The 14,604-nt window shown below is 32.3% G+C and overlaps 1 protein-coding gene across 3 annotated transcripts; it reads right to left on the bottom strand.

Moving 5' to 3' along the window:
- Window positions 1-8,191: 8,191 nt before the first annotated feature.
- LOC103495766 (pentatricopeptide repeat-containing protein At4g33990) lies at window positions 8,192-14,086 on the bottom strand. Of its 3 annotated transcripts, none has more exons than XM_051087683.1 (4): window positions 13,567-14,086; window positions 12,878-12,935; window positions 11,010-11,104; window positions 8,192-10,737 (listed from the first exon to the last, which is right to left on the bottom strand). In XM_051087683.1, exon 4 carries the CDS (start codon window positions 10,404-10,406, stop codon window positions 8,289-8,291), a length of 2,118 nt encoding a protein of 705 aa, XP_050943640.1. In that variant the 5' UTR covers window positions 10,407-10,737; window positions 11,010-11,104; window positions 12,878-12,935; window positions 13,567-14,086; the 3' UTR covers window positions 8,192-8,288. The 3 variants fall into 3 exon arrangements, with proteins under 3 accessions (XP_050943640.1, XP_050943641.1, XP_008455647.2); XM_051087684.1 differs by having other exon boundaries at window positions 11,010-11,101; XM_008457425.3 differs by lacking the exon at window positions 11,010-11,104.
- Window positions 14,087-14,604: the final 518 nt, after the last annotated feature.

Here is a 14,604-nt window from a genome sequence, read left to right as displayed (position 1 = left end):
TTATTTAATATTTATGGATAATGTTTGGAATGTTGAACTTTTATAAATGTTTGAAACTTTAAATTTATGAATGTTTGAATTTTTAGATGTGAGTATTTATCGACATACCACAATTTTAAACCGTACAAACATTAGGAATAAAAAAAAATAATACAACCCAACAACCCAATTCAACCTTGGGTTGTGGACCTGTCTACGACTTCCATACAACCCAACAACCCAATCCAACCGTACAAACATTAGGAATAAAAATAATAATTAAAAAAAAAAGTGTGTAGAGTCCACATGCCATCTCATTGAAGTTGTGGACCTGTCTACGACTTCCAAACAAAATCGTATACGGGATACACGACTTCGCCCAAATTATCCTATTTTTGTCAATATTTTTCCTCCTATTCTATATTTTACATTACTTTTAAAAAATACATTATTTAAAAAAAAAAAGATTAGAATGAAGGATAAAAAGAAAAAGAATGAAAAGGCTATAAAGGTCATGCTAGATAAGAAGGAAAAAGAAAAAAAGTATAAGATTGGATGGAGAAGAAGAGAAAAGAAAGAGAAAAAACCACAAGTGAAAAGCTATAATACGTGTTAAAAACTATTTAAAGCTATAGATCAAAAGTTACAACGATATGAGATTAATTGGCTAAACTCATTAACCACATTAAACAATATTCGTTACCTGTGTATACACTCCATTAAAGACTCACAGCTGAACTCTTCTCACTATAGATATATTTCTGTGTCCACAGATATAGACCAATACCAATAAGTTAGTCCTTCACAAGTGCTCGTAACATCAGTTGGTCAAATTACCGTTTTACCCACAAATTACTTCTAGTCCTTAAATACTAATGCTCCTCTAATGAACAACCTGTTTATGGTCCAACCACTAAACAAAAACCCCTCTCATGCCGTAGAGAGGGTAAGGTCCTTTGTTCAAGTCCTGGAGACACAATTTAAGGAAACACTTATCTACTTACCCTAAAGTCGGGAAGGAGTGAATTCCATATTGTGTGATTATGTTCCCAGCTCCCCACTCGATCTTATCCCCAAAATGATAAGCATATTGAGTCGAAAATCTGACCACTCTCACTCGTACAAATTAAAGGACAATCCCTCGCGAACAAAAGTTCATAATACACTCAGAATTAAGACTAAGTTACCTAGATCATACTAATGAAATAGAAACTCAATTAGCTAATGGAGTTACATTTAGTTATTACTATTTCGTGGTCCGATTTTATGCAAACTCATTGCATAGGATACCCTCACTCGCATGTCATCTGAACGCGTTGGATCAATGCGTTTGTATCAAATACAAAGTGAGCAGTATCCATAATGTTACCAGGATAAGGTACCCGACCTTAACCTTATACTATAGACCCTTTAAACTGATCTTGAACATTAATCCTTGTATGTCTCTACATACTGTTCAAGACTCATCAAATAGCTTAAGATGTTAATTTATTGGATTTAGGTTATTAAGACAAAACTAATAATATAACCAATAACATTTATTGAAATTATAATAATAGAACACTTTATTAATAACAGTCAATGGATTATATTTACTATCTACGAGTTTTAGGACATAAAACCCTACAGTTTTATCCCTGACCTTCAACTTATTTATTATTTTGTCATGAGACTCTTGTTTTATTCTTAACACTTGATATCATGTTGCTGAGATGACACTTGTTTTATCCCTAGTCTCCAGCTTATTTATTCTTTTGTCACAAAGCTTTTGTCTTATCCCTCGCCCTTGACACCATGCTGCTGTGATGATATTTGTTTTCTTTGGCCTTTAATTTATTTAGTTTTTTGTCATCAGACGTTTGTTTTATCTTTGGCCCCCGACGTCGATAATTTATCTAAAATATCTTAATTCGAAGAGTTAGTGGCTGTGTTTCGTCCACCTTCTAATTCTATAAGGATAGGGGGCATGCTAGAGCCACCTAATTTTATCCTACAACTTTCTTTTATTATTCTTTAAATATAGTAATTGCAATAATGGCTAAGATTTTTATTTATTTATTTTGTTAAAAAAGAAAAAAAAAGTAAAATCTTTTGTAATAATATAAAATCTTATGATGATGATGATTATTATTATTATTTTAAGATCTATTAAAGAGGAAAATAAAAACCATTAATGAAAATATCTATCTTTGAAAAAAAATCAATTTATCACATTTGACTTCTTTTTATTATTTTTAGGAAAACATAAAATAATTTGTTTTATACAAAATCTTTTAATATCATATTTATCTTTATCATTTTAGAAAAAATAAATAAATTTATTTTGGACAAAATCTTTCAATATCACATTTTTACTATTTTAGAAAAAAAGAAAATTAATAAAATTTCATAATATCTAATTTAATTTTATACTCATTAAATTTTTTTAATTTGTGGTACATCCGAGGTCTATACATAGGGACCTTTGGTCATTTGGAAAAGGAAAAAAGAATTGTTTTAGAGAGAATCTGTACGAAAGGAAAAAGAAATTTGACTTAGAGAAAATTCCTACAAGAAAAAAAATTGTTTAGAGAATCTCTACGAAAAAATAGTTTTTTTGAAGAAACCTACTTCTCTGCAAAAGGTGAGTTCTTAATTTTTTCGCTTTATTGTGTTTTATTTTTATTTTTTATTTATTTGTCTTTTTAATTTACACTAAATTTAATTTCATAACGAAGGAAAAACTTAGTTAAAAACCAAAGGGATTTAATCCCAATGATTCACACCTCATACACCAAGTAATTTTCTCAAGATTGAATCCTTATTTTTGTTTCTCTTTTTCAAAGCTAGAGAGAAAAAAAAAGGTGTATAAAGAAATCTTTTTTTTATGTTTTTTGTCATTTTTTTTATCATTATTCTATTAAAAAACTATTTAAATCTTTTTCTTTAGAGAAAGAAAAGAGATATAAGAATGAATTTATTATTCTCATTTATTTATTTAGTTCTTTTTATTTTTTGTTTTCTATTTATTTATTTAGTTTTTCTTTTATTTATAATTTTTTTAAAAATTCTTTTAGGGTGGCGGCAACCTAGCTTGTCGTCACTCTTTGTTTCCCTTTTTTTTCTTTTCTTTTTTGTTTTCTCTTTATTAATTTATTTAGTTTTTCTTTTATTTATATATTTTTTAAAATCATTATTATGATTATTATTTATTCATTCTAGGTTTTTTTAATTTATAAATTTCTTATTATTATTATTATTATTATTATTTTTAAAAATATAAAAAAGCGAACAATTCTGAAAATGGAAAAACCCCAGAGGTACAACGTGTAAAATATCAAAAATGCACTGTCAACAATGCGCGTAATATATTTGGTAACGCGATTTGGTACTCGTTTATATTTGACTAATTTTACACGATTGTTTAGATTTGGCTGCACGATCGTTTAGATTTGGCTACTTCAAATCTAAACCTTTTTTTTTTCAAATTTTGGTATACAATTGTTTAAATTTGGCTACACGATCGTTTAGATTTGGAATTCCAAATCTAAACGATTTTTTTTTTTCAAAATTTGGTATATGATTGTTTAAATTTGGCTATACAATCGTTTAGATTTGACTACAATCGTTTAGAGTTGGCTACACGATTGTTTAGATTTGGGGTTACAAATTTAATTGATTTTTTTTTCAAAATTTGGTATAGACTACCCCAAATCTAAACATTTTTTTTTATTTTGGTATAAACGATTTTTTTTTTAATATTCTTTATTCACAATCTTTTAGTTTTGGTTACCCTAGTTTAAATGTCTAACCAAATTTTTTCAAGATTCTTATACACCATCAAATTTGGTTACATAGAAAAAGAAAATAGAAATACGATACAATGCATGCAGTGAATGAAAAAAAAAAAAGAAAGAGGAAGAAAAACATGTACGCATCTAAAAAAGAGAAAAACAAGAAAGGGAGGAGAAAAATCACAAAGAGGAGAAAAAGATGGAATAACAAATTTGAAATATTTAAAAAGTGATTAACTTTAAGCGATTTGTTATACGGACGTAAATATTTCGATAGTTATATTTAGGAAAGTATCCTTATTATTATTATTTTATATTTTTTTTTAGGGTGGCGGCGCTCTTGTTCTTTTTCTTCTTCTTTTCTTTTCTTCTTTTATTTATTTAGTTTCTTCCTTTAGTTTTTATTTGTTTATTAATTTATTTGATTTATTTTCTTTTTTTCCTACTTTCTTTATTTGATTTATTTATTATCATATATATGACCTTAAAACATATATGCATGCATTGATATCTTAAGTTATTTGTTTAATTTATTGTATGGTATATTTGATTTGGTTTATGGTGTATTATTTCTATTTGACTTTTATTAAAAAAAATTGATGTTTTAAAAATATTTTTAACTTTAATTACAAGTAATTTTGAAATCTTTCTTAAATTTTCCCTTTTAAACTATTTAGAATTTTTCTTTTGCTTTAAAATTATTTTTTTATGGTTTCTTTAAAACTCAAAATTAAATGTATATTTCGTAAAGTTTCCTAATCAACTTTTTTGTAATAGCCCACATCAATTTTGCTAAAAAAAAAGCTTATGATGGAATCTAGAAATTTCTAGGAGTCCGTTATTTCTAGATTCTTGAGGTGAGCGATCAATATTTTTGGGAGTCCGAGATTTGATCCCAAGGAAAAACGAATTTAATCAATGTTTTATAAAAAATCTTCACTCGAAAACTAGGCTAGGATGAAATTTGAGAAATTGTAATAATTTTTCATTCTCTTAAGGTGAGGAATTTTTTTTCAATATAGTCTAATTAAAAGAATGTATCATACTTATATTATGAGATTATTGCTTCGATTATTGGAGTGATGAGCAACGAAATAAGACATACAAAACTCTTTTTTTAAATGAATTTTATTCAAGACATTAAATTTGGTCACTATTTTCTAAACGAGTGTTACAAGATGCCTTCCTCGTACATAAATGACTTTCAAACTCAACTCTAATTTTTTCGCAGGCCATTTTTTATTTTATTTAAAATTATTTACTTTAGTTCGGTGTCCAATAACACCGTAAAAAATATTGGTGGCAACTTTTTTTTCGTTTTTAAAATTAACCATTTTTTAAAAGGACGTCGACCGCTCCGCGTCGTCTCGGGTACACTACAAGAAAACGGAGCATTCCCGACGCAGAAACGGACGTCGGCATAAAGAACGTCGGGAATAAAGGCTTTCCCGACGCCGTCAACAACGCGTCGGAAAAACACTCTTTCCCGACGCATCACGAAGGCGTCGACAAGTATACGTTGGGAAAAGGGTAAATTAATTTTAAAAAACAAACTATTCCCGACGCCGTGAACAGTGCGTCGGGAGCGGCATCGGGAATAGGTGTTTTTCCCGACGCAGCATCAAACGTCGGACAAAACGTTTAATGAGCATCGGGAATTCCTCTTTTTCCGACGCTTTTTGGAGGATTTCCCGACGCCACGTCACTGCGTCAGAAAATCCCCTTTAAATCGTTTCAGTTCTGTAATTTACAGAACCGAAACCGAGAGGGGAAAAGAGAAGAGAAGCCGAGAGCGTTGTCGCCATTTCCGTCGCCCTTCCACCGCCGTCCGTCGTCGCCCTCCCTCTCTGTTGTCCCTCGTCGGGAATTTTTTTTGAGATATCTGAACATTATTGTGAATGTTTGAGCAAAATATTATAAGGAAAAAAAGTAGAAATAAAATATTTAAAAAATATATATAAAAAGGAATTCCCGACGAAAAGAAATGTCGGGAAAAAACGTCGGAAAAGAGCTTTTCCCGACGCCTAAACATGCGTCGGCATAGGCTGCATCGAGAATACCTCATTCCCGATGCAGCGATGACCGACGCATAACTTGGCGTCGGGAGAGGCTTTCCCGACGCATTTCTCCCGACGTTCTTTCCGACGCCGTTTGATACTTCGGGATATCCTTTTCCGGCATACTTTTCATTTTCACCGACGTTTTTTGGCGCCGGGAGTACCCCCTTCTCTTGTAGTGGTATGTGGTGACATTACCCTCTCTTGCACGGAGTTCATACTAATTCAAAATATATTTGTGTTTATGATTATCCTTTAGGATTGTATTGGTGCTATTTATGGCACTCACGTTGCTACAAGTATTCCCCAAAATGAACAAATATCGTTTTGTGGAAGAAAAACTAACACAACATGGAATATAATGTGTGTCTATTCATTTGATACCTAATTCATGTATGTCATGTCTGGTTGGAAATGATCAACTAATGATTCTCAAATACTTCTTGAATGCATTAAGAATCCCGAGAATAAATTTTCTATGCCTAAGAGAGGCAAATAATTATGTGTTTTTAGAACTTTAAATGAAATGGATGACTTTATGATAATTTTTTATTTTTTTTATTATATGAAGATCAATACTATCTTGTCGATTCACGATATTCAAATATACCAAGATTTTTAGCACCAGTTCATGGTAAAAGGTATCATTTACGAGATTTTAGAGAAATGAGACATCGCCCTCGAGATAAAGAAGAAGTGTTTAACTATCGACATTCTTCACTAGAAAATGTCGTTGAACGTTGTTTTGGTGTGTTGAAGGCTCAATTTCCTATTCTTAAGCAAATGCCTACGTACCTGATCAAGACACAAAAATATATATCGATAGCATGTTGCACAATTCACAATTATATTAGATTGAATGATCACCAAGATGATCCATTCAATGACTTTAGCAATGAATCAATGATCATTGAGATATACAAAATTTGTCAGCCAATTTGTAGAGTAATATAATTGAATTAGATGTCAGTCGACATCATCTAAGAGAAATGACTCGAGTGAGAGATGATATTGTCAATCAAATTTGGGCAGCATTTGAAGGATAGATATAATTTTATGTTTATGTTATTATTTTTATTTGAGCACTGACATTTCTTTTTATTAAATGAATAAATTTCTTATAATTTTATTTATTGTGTTTAATGAAGGACATATATTTTTGTTTAATGTTTAATTGAATTAGATGTGAATAAAATAATATGAATAAAATAAAAAATAAATTTCGAAGAAAATCAGGAAACAAGAAACAGTTATCAAACATATTTTCTGTTTCTGTTTCTTTTTTTTTTTTTTTGAAAAAACAAGAACATAACCAATTATCAAACACATTCATGTTCCTTATTCTAAAAAAAGAAGAAACAGGAAACAAGAAACAAGAAATAGGGAACAAGAAACAAGAAACAACAAACAGAGAACAGGAACGTTCCCAAACGGATCCTTAATTAAAAAAAAAAACATAACGATTATCAAACAAGACCTTAGTTTTTTGTTTTAAAAATTGTAATAGATACTCTTTCTACCTCTAAATTTCTTCATTTGTTATGTACTTTGTACTAACATTTCAAAAACTAAACCAAAATTTGTAAACTATAATAGGTAGTTTTCACTTTTTTAAATTGACTAAGAATTTTGGCTCTTTTATTTAAGAAACGCAATAAAAAATTGAATGAAAATAGACCTAATTAAGAAAAATAAAAAATCAAATATTTACCAACCAACACCTAAAAGTAATTGTACTTACTACAGATGTTGGGTCATTTTAAATTTTGTTCTTCCCAACACATTTATTTTAATACATGTACTCTAACTTTGGTTCATTACTACCATTATATTTTCTAGATTCGTTTTGGCCATTACCCTTAACAAGTGACCATTTAGGTCTTTTAAAAAAAATGAAATGGTTACTTTTCAAAAACTATAAAAACTAAAGTAAACATTTTTTTTAAATGTCAGACCTAAAATGAACATAATTAAAAAAGTACAAAATCCAAAATGATACGTAGGAACCAAAGTTTTTTTTTAAGCCTAAGATCTGCAAATCATTTCAGTTTAGATTTTAATACTAATTCCAATAGCCATAAAGAAAATGCTATACTTCAATAAAATTAGTATACAAGTATGCTTGACCAGATTTCTCTGTTTAAAGAAAACATATTGGCTCAATTGAAACATCATCTCCACCCAATCATCTTTATTTTCTTTACAACATTTCCATTTTTACCAAAAATACATAGTGAATGAAAGGGGAAAATAACAGACACAAAATAATCTGAGTCACAATTAGACAACTAATATTCACTTTAAATTATAAAACATGGATAAAAATTGTGTTAGAAATTAGAGGTGGAGCTCCTAATCAGTCAAAAACAAAGTTGCCAGAACTTCAAAGCAAAACTGTGCTTTATGTGCCTGTTCATGTTTGCCTAACTTAAAAATGAATAAAGTGAATCTTGTTTATCGCATGTTCTTTATGAAAATATCACCAATAATCACCACAAGAACAAGCTCCATCTTTGAAATGATGGAATCGGTTTGAATCTCTCACAATGATCTCTCTTTCAGTAATTTTAGATATGAACTTAGTAGCGTTATGGCAGTCTCCACAAACCCGTAGGTTTTTGAAGATCTGAAGGGTTGTTTTTGGTGGCGTGCTGATAATCCCGAATGCCATTGCCAATCGCTCGCTATGGCTAGTGAGAATGTTTTCCTTTTCATCATCCTCAACATCCTGCAATACAAAGTTATAGTCTGGAACATAACCAATACTCTTCATTTTAGCAGTTAGATTCCTCAGTTCACTGTATATCTCCTCACATTTTGGATGTGTTTGGTTGCCAGTGTAAAAGACATCAATTTTCTTGTCTACTTCAATTGAACTCCACCCAGGAGTCTTCTTCAATCCCCTTTCTCGAGCTTTCGAACGCACTACATCGGCTCCTTCCCACTGTCCAAATTTTGCATAAATATTCGATAACAAAACATAGTAGCCAACATTTTTTGATTCAACCTTCAACAAGTGATCTGAGACAGTTCTGACCAACTCTACATTCTCATGTATCCTACAAGCACCAAGAAGTGCACCCCACACAGAAACATCGGGTTGTACTGGCATATTTTTTACAAAATTGTAAGCTTTTTCGAGATGGCCAGCCCTGCCAAACAAATCTACCATGCAGCCATAATGCTTCAAGCTAGGCCTTATCGCATAAGTCTCTTCCATCAATTGGAAGCACCACTGGCCCTCATCAACCAAGCCTGAATGGCTACAAGCAGATAACAGAGATACAAAAGTGATGTGGTCAGGCTTCACTCCTTCACTTTGCATTTCCTTAAATAACTTGACAGCTTTTAAACCGTATCCATGAAGTCCATGACATGATATGATGGCATTCCAAGAAACCGAACTTTTATGGGGTACTTCATAAAATAAAGATAGTGCATCAGCTAATCTTCCACATTTTCCGTACATATCTATAAGACAAGTACTCACAAAGATGTCGAAGTACAGAAAATTTTTTATCAGCTGACCATGTGTTTTCATCCCTTGTTTCAAGGCTCCTAACTGGGAAAGTGCTGTGAGAATGCTCACCCAAGTGCCCTGGTTCGGAACTGCATTGCTATAATCTCTCATCGAACAATAAACATCAATTGCCTCATTTGCTAAACCATTTTGAGAATAACCTGTTATCAAACTATTCCATGAGATCACATCTTTGACGGGAAGTCCTTCGAAAACTTTTCGTGCTGAATCTATAAACCCGAGCTTTGCATACATGTCTATAATTGCATTACCAAGGGCAATATCATGTAGAAACCAACATCTCCTTGTAACAAATCCATGAATAGACCTACTACTTAAAAAATTGCCAAGTTCAGCAATAACAGAAGCCAAACTCACGAGTGTCAATAAGTCGGGTACAACGCCGATTGAGTGCATCTTATTATACACCCCAAGAGCTATCACTGGCTTTTTATTCTGCTCGAATGCTGCAAGCAGAGAGTTCCAAGATACAATATCCCTAACTTTCATTTGATTGAAAATGGTTTCTGCACTTCTCAGTTCACCAAATTTGGCATACATGTTTATCAATGCATTACACACAAACAAGTCAAATTCCAACCCAAGCTTGATGGCGTAGACATGAATTAGGACGCCCCAAATTATATCATCCAACTGCGCACAAATAGGGAGTAAACTTGAGATTGTTACAGAATCCATAGTTACACTCTTTAATCGCATCTCATCAAAGACTTCCAATGCTTCTGCAACTTTATCATTAAGACAAAACCCCGAAATCATAGCATTCCAAGTACCAATATCTCGAATCATCATGTTATCAAACAAGTTACAAGCTAAACTGACAAAGCCAAACCGAGAATAAAAATGGATAAAAGAAGCCGCAATATAGACATCACATTCAAAACCCAATTTTAGAACCAAACAATGTATTTTCCTCCCATCATCTAGATTTCCACATGCCCTAATAACAGGTGGAAATGTGTAATGATCAGACTGAAGGATAGAAGTTGACAAAAATTCATTGAAACAATCTATAGCTGCATGGAAATGACCGATTCGAGCATATGCAGATATCATGGAATTCCATGTGTAGACATCTTTTGTCTGAATTTGGTCAAAAGTAAGACGAGCATGTGATATGTCACCAAGAAAAGCATAGCGATTGATGAGTTTAGCAGAAAGAAAGATGCTCTGGGTCTTCCCAGACACAACAAGTAGTCCATGGAGTTGCTTAGCAAGGTGTACTTTTGTGCAGAAAAGGAAAAGTCGATTGAAATCAATCTCCCTTTTCTCATTTTCAACTCCATCCAAGTAATACTTGGGAGCAGTGGTTGCTGAATACAGAGAACAACAAGCTTGGAATGAAGGCTTGAACAAGGAAACCTGTCTCCATTTACATTGCAGAAATCTGAGAACAATAAAAGGGGAAAGATAATTTTTTGTCAATAACTTTCAGTAATTGACAAGCAACTATCTTGAATCAAAGAAGGAAAGGAAAAAACAAACAAACAAGAAAACATTGACATGCTGTAAACAATGTTGAGGGTCAAGAAGTAAAGATAATCTTTTTTTTTTTTAAGGGAAACGAGTCTCTTTTATTAATGATAATAATGAGACAAAAGCTCAAAGTACAAAAGAATTATACAATGAGTAAAAGAACCCAGGGATCAGTAGATGCACCCGAATATCTCAACTAGGTTGACACCCCCTTAGCGTCATCATCATATCTGTACAAACTAGTAAATCCTTGAAAACTGAGGCCAAACAAACAGCTTCTACAGCATAAATAAGAATGTATGAGAGTCAAAGGAAACAAACCCAAATATCCAAACTGTCCAGTAACACAATTAAGTCAAATAGGAGACCAATTATCCCTAAACCCTGGTTAGTTTGCTGAAATGAAGGCACTCCGATTCAGGTTTAGCTCAGAAATGTTGTGCATATCAAACTTCTTAGATTGAATGCACCATGATGAAGTGTTTCTATGAGCAACTTCAAAACGATCTATCCAACCAAGAGATTTGTTTTGAAAAGAAAAGATGATTTATAGATTCCTTGAAAATAGACGCCTTGCTAAATGTAAGCTTAATTCATAGGATCGAAAGTAGAAGTGTTCGATGTTTGAGCTGCTACTTGAAATATTGCACAGCATTTGCTTTGTTGATCATATAGCATAAAGAAGTATGGATTCTGTGAAAAAATTGGGAGGGAAAGAAACTATACAGACAAGAGTGATAAGTATTCTATTAGGTAGGGGTAAGCATCGGTCGGTCGAAGTCGGTTTTTCGACCAAACCGACTATGGTCAGTTTAATAAATATTCAAACCAACCTTGACAATGAAGAAATGTAAACCAACTGTTTGTCAGCTGATTGGTTGGTTTATATCAATTTAAACCTTTGAATTTTTTTTTTAAAATGTCGGTTATGATTTTCCTAGCCCGACACCGACCGAACCTCTCCTTATTCCAATTGACCATATTCATTTCAGTCGGTCGGCTAAGTTTTTCAGTCTATCATGCTTGGTCTTACTATTAGGATCAAATTAGGAATGTTAGTGGGGCATTGAGGGCATGTCAGTAATTAGTTGGAAAAGTTCTTAGAATGAATTGTTATAAACAAACTGGGTGGGAAAGAGTGAAAGGGGGCAACTGTTTAGTGGTTTTGGCTTAGAGCGAAATTTCAAGAAAGGGAAGGTTTCAAGTACCTTGAATACATGGAGGGACTATTATAATTTGATGAGAAGAATAATAAGATAATTAGTATATTTGAGTTTAATATTTGTTTAGTTGTTAATTTAAATTAATTAGTATTTTATAATTAATTAATTGTTTGTCTTATTTTCTTGTAAGGCTATATGAAGCTTTTGAATATCCATTTTAATATTTACCTTTGTATTTTTGGGAGACCTCTCAACAACTTAGGGATGGACTCCCCCTGTTTCAGCATGGATTTAGCCTAATGGCTTTTCCTGCTACATCACAATCCTGTTATCTTTTATATTTCATTACAGTTGGGTTCTATCCGTTGGTGTCAAAGCAATCCAGTAACCAAGGAGTTAGACGCAAATTTAATTTATTTTTTTTTAAAAAAATGGATAGATTAATGAATCGGTTGATGAAGCAAACTGACTTGTTGCAATTGTGCAGAATTCATTTGCTCAAAGTTTCAAAGAAATTCGAGAAGATGCAGCCATAAAAGAGGATATTATAGTGGCAAAGACGGAAAGGGAAAAAATCACAATAGAATTGTTGGCTTATTTAACAAAGGGAGTGCCACGAGAGTGAAGTCACAATGACATGATATCCTCATAATCATCATGCGATGAGCAAAGGCAGAAAGAAAAGGTTGATGTCAATGTACTGAAATATAGGAGATAAAAGGAATCACAAGACAACTTGTTGAAAAACAAAACACATCCCTATTAGTTTCCATAATCAATCTCAACAACAGGTCTATCCATGCTTAAATATGTTGAATTGAAACAGGAATTCGCAACATAGAACTTAAATAAGCTAAAGAGCATATACATATATAGAGAGATGGATACCTCATACTGAGATTGATAGTTCTTTATGTAGTGGGGTCTTGTCCACCAAATTTGTATCCTAAAGGCAAGTACAGACCTAATAAACATCTAAGACAAAAAAATCTGATGCATATACAATCCTCCCATTTTAAGAAAGTTGTTTAGAAGAAGGCCAATGCCGGTTTGATAACCATTTGGTTCAAAGTTGTTTTGTTTTTTGAGAATTGACATTTTTGAAACAGGAAACAACTTCTAACTGATATAATGATAAGAATTAAATGGTTCGGCGATACAAACTCGAGAAAAAGAAAAATACGATCAACAAATAAAACCAGAAAACTTAACAACTTCGACCAACAAGCCTCTTTCAGGTGCTGAAAAAACAAAAGCTACAACGAAACTACCAAGTAAACCCAACACACGACCACCAGCCAACAAAGTGCAAAATGAAAACTCTTTAAAGATGCAACAACAAAAATTCCGAATGAAATTGTAATTAGGACAAATTTGAATTCCTAGTGAAATTCTAATACAAAAACAGTTTTCTTTTTTAACAAAACAACTAATTTTTTTTCTTCTATTTTTCAAACCTTGACTTGGATTGTAAGCAAAAGCACTAGCCAACAAAACAAACAAATTCATAGGTTGACCACTACAGACCATTCCGACAAAAACCCACAAATATTCATAGAGTTGGTTTAAAGGCATACCTAAACTAGGCAACGAAAACTTCTGTTTAATCATATCAAAACCGTAAACACAACTTGATCGAAAAGGGTGTCTTTCTTTCTCCTGGACCACCCGTTCTTCACTCTCTGAGTTATTCCAGTGGCTGAAATATTGCAACTTAAAATATAAAGCTCCACAGCCCCTAGTTCCGGGAAATTTAATCATCCCCATAGGCCTCGGTGCAGGGATACCTTTGTGGCAAAAAGTTGAGAGATTGGTGAGTGAACCGTGTACTTTAGCTGATACATAAGAGCTGAATCGAAGGAACGCAGGGGAGGGGGAAAATGTTGAAGGGAAATAGAAATTTGGGTTTGTTTAGTCGAGTAAATCACACAGAAAAATCGTGGTCGGAATTGGAAGCATGAAGGAGGAGGAAGGGATTGGGTGCAGCAGAGGCGCGAAGAAGGTAACAGAGGAAGGGAGGAGAGAAGCTAAGTGGGATCAATTCAACAAATTAAGATAGGAAAAAGTGTCGATGAGAAAACGACCTAGTTTTCCCTTAGGGAAAACTTAGAAATTATTATAAAACATAATTATATATTTTGAATGTACCCTATTTAAGTTATCCATTGTTACTAAACTATCATTTAATTCTAAATTGTAACATGATTTTGTTTTTGTAATACGTTATACCATGATTTTCTACAATTTGATCATGAATGGATGTCTACTAGTTGCATATTTAACAAAAGCTAAATACCAAGCAACATCATTGTCCTTCTTTATCGGCACCACAGTATGAACATTACTTTTACCAAAATCAACTAAAACAGATAATTCTACTGATTCATCCAATTCAAGTTGTTCACCTATCAAAGAAACCAAAGAATTAAAGCTAACTCGCATATCTACCAAAATTTCAGACACCGAGTAATTCTCATAAACATTGCAGTCATTTCATCGACCTCCATAATAAACAACAATAGGAATTGACATTCTAATCTAGAAAAAAAAGAAAATATAATCAAGTATTTAGATGTAATAAGATAATACTAAACGATCGTGCAAAGAAGTTAATA

This window comes from Cucumis melo, chromosome 7 (assembly GCF_025177605.1).
Source record: "Cucumis melo cultivar AY chromosome 7, USDA_Cmelo_AY_1.0, whole genome shotgun sequence".
NCBI classification, from domain to species: Eukaryota; Viridiplantae; Streptophyta; class Magnoliopsida; order Cucurbitales; family Cucurbitaceae; genus Cucumis; species Cucumis melo.
The sequence above is the reverse complement of the archived record's forward strand: the minus strand, read 5'-3'. Positions and strand labels throughout refer to the sequence as shown.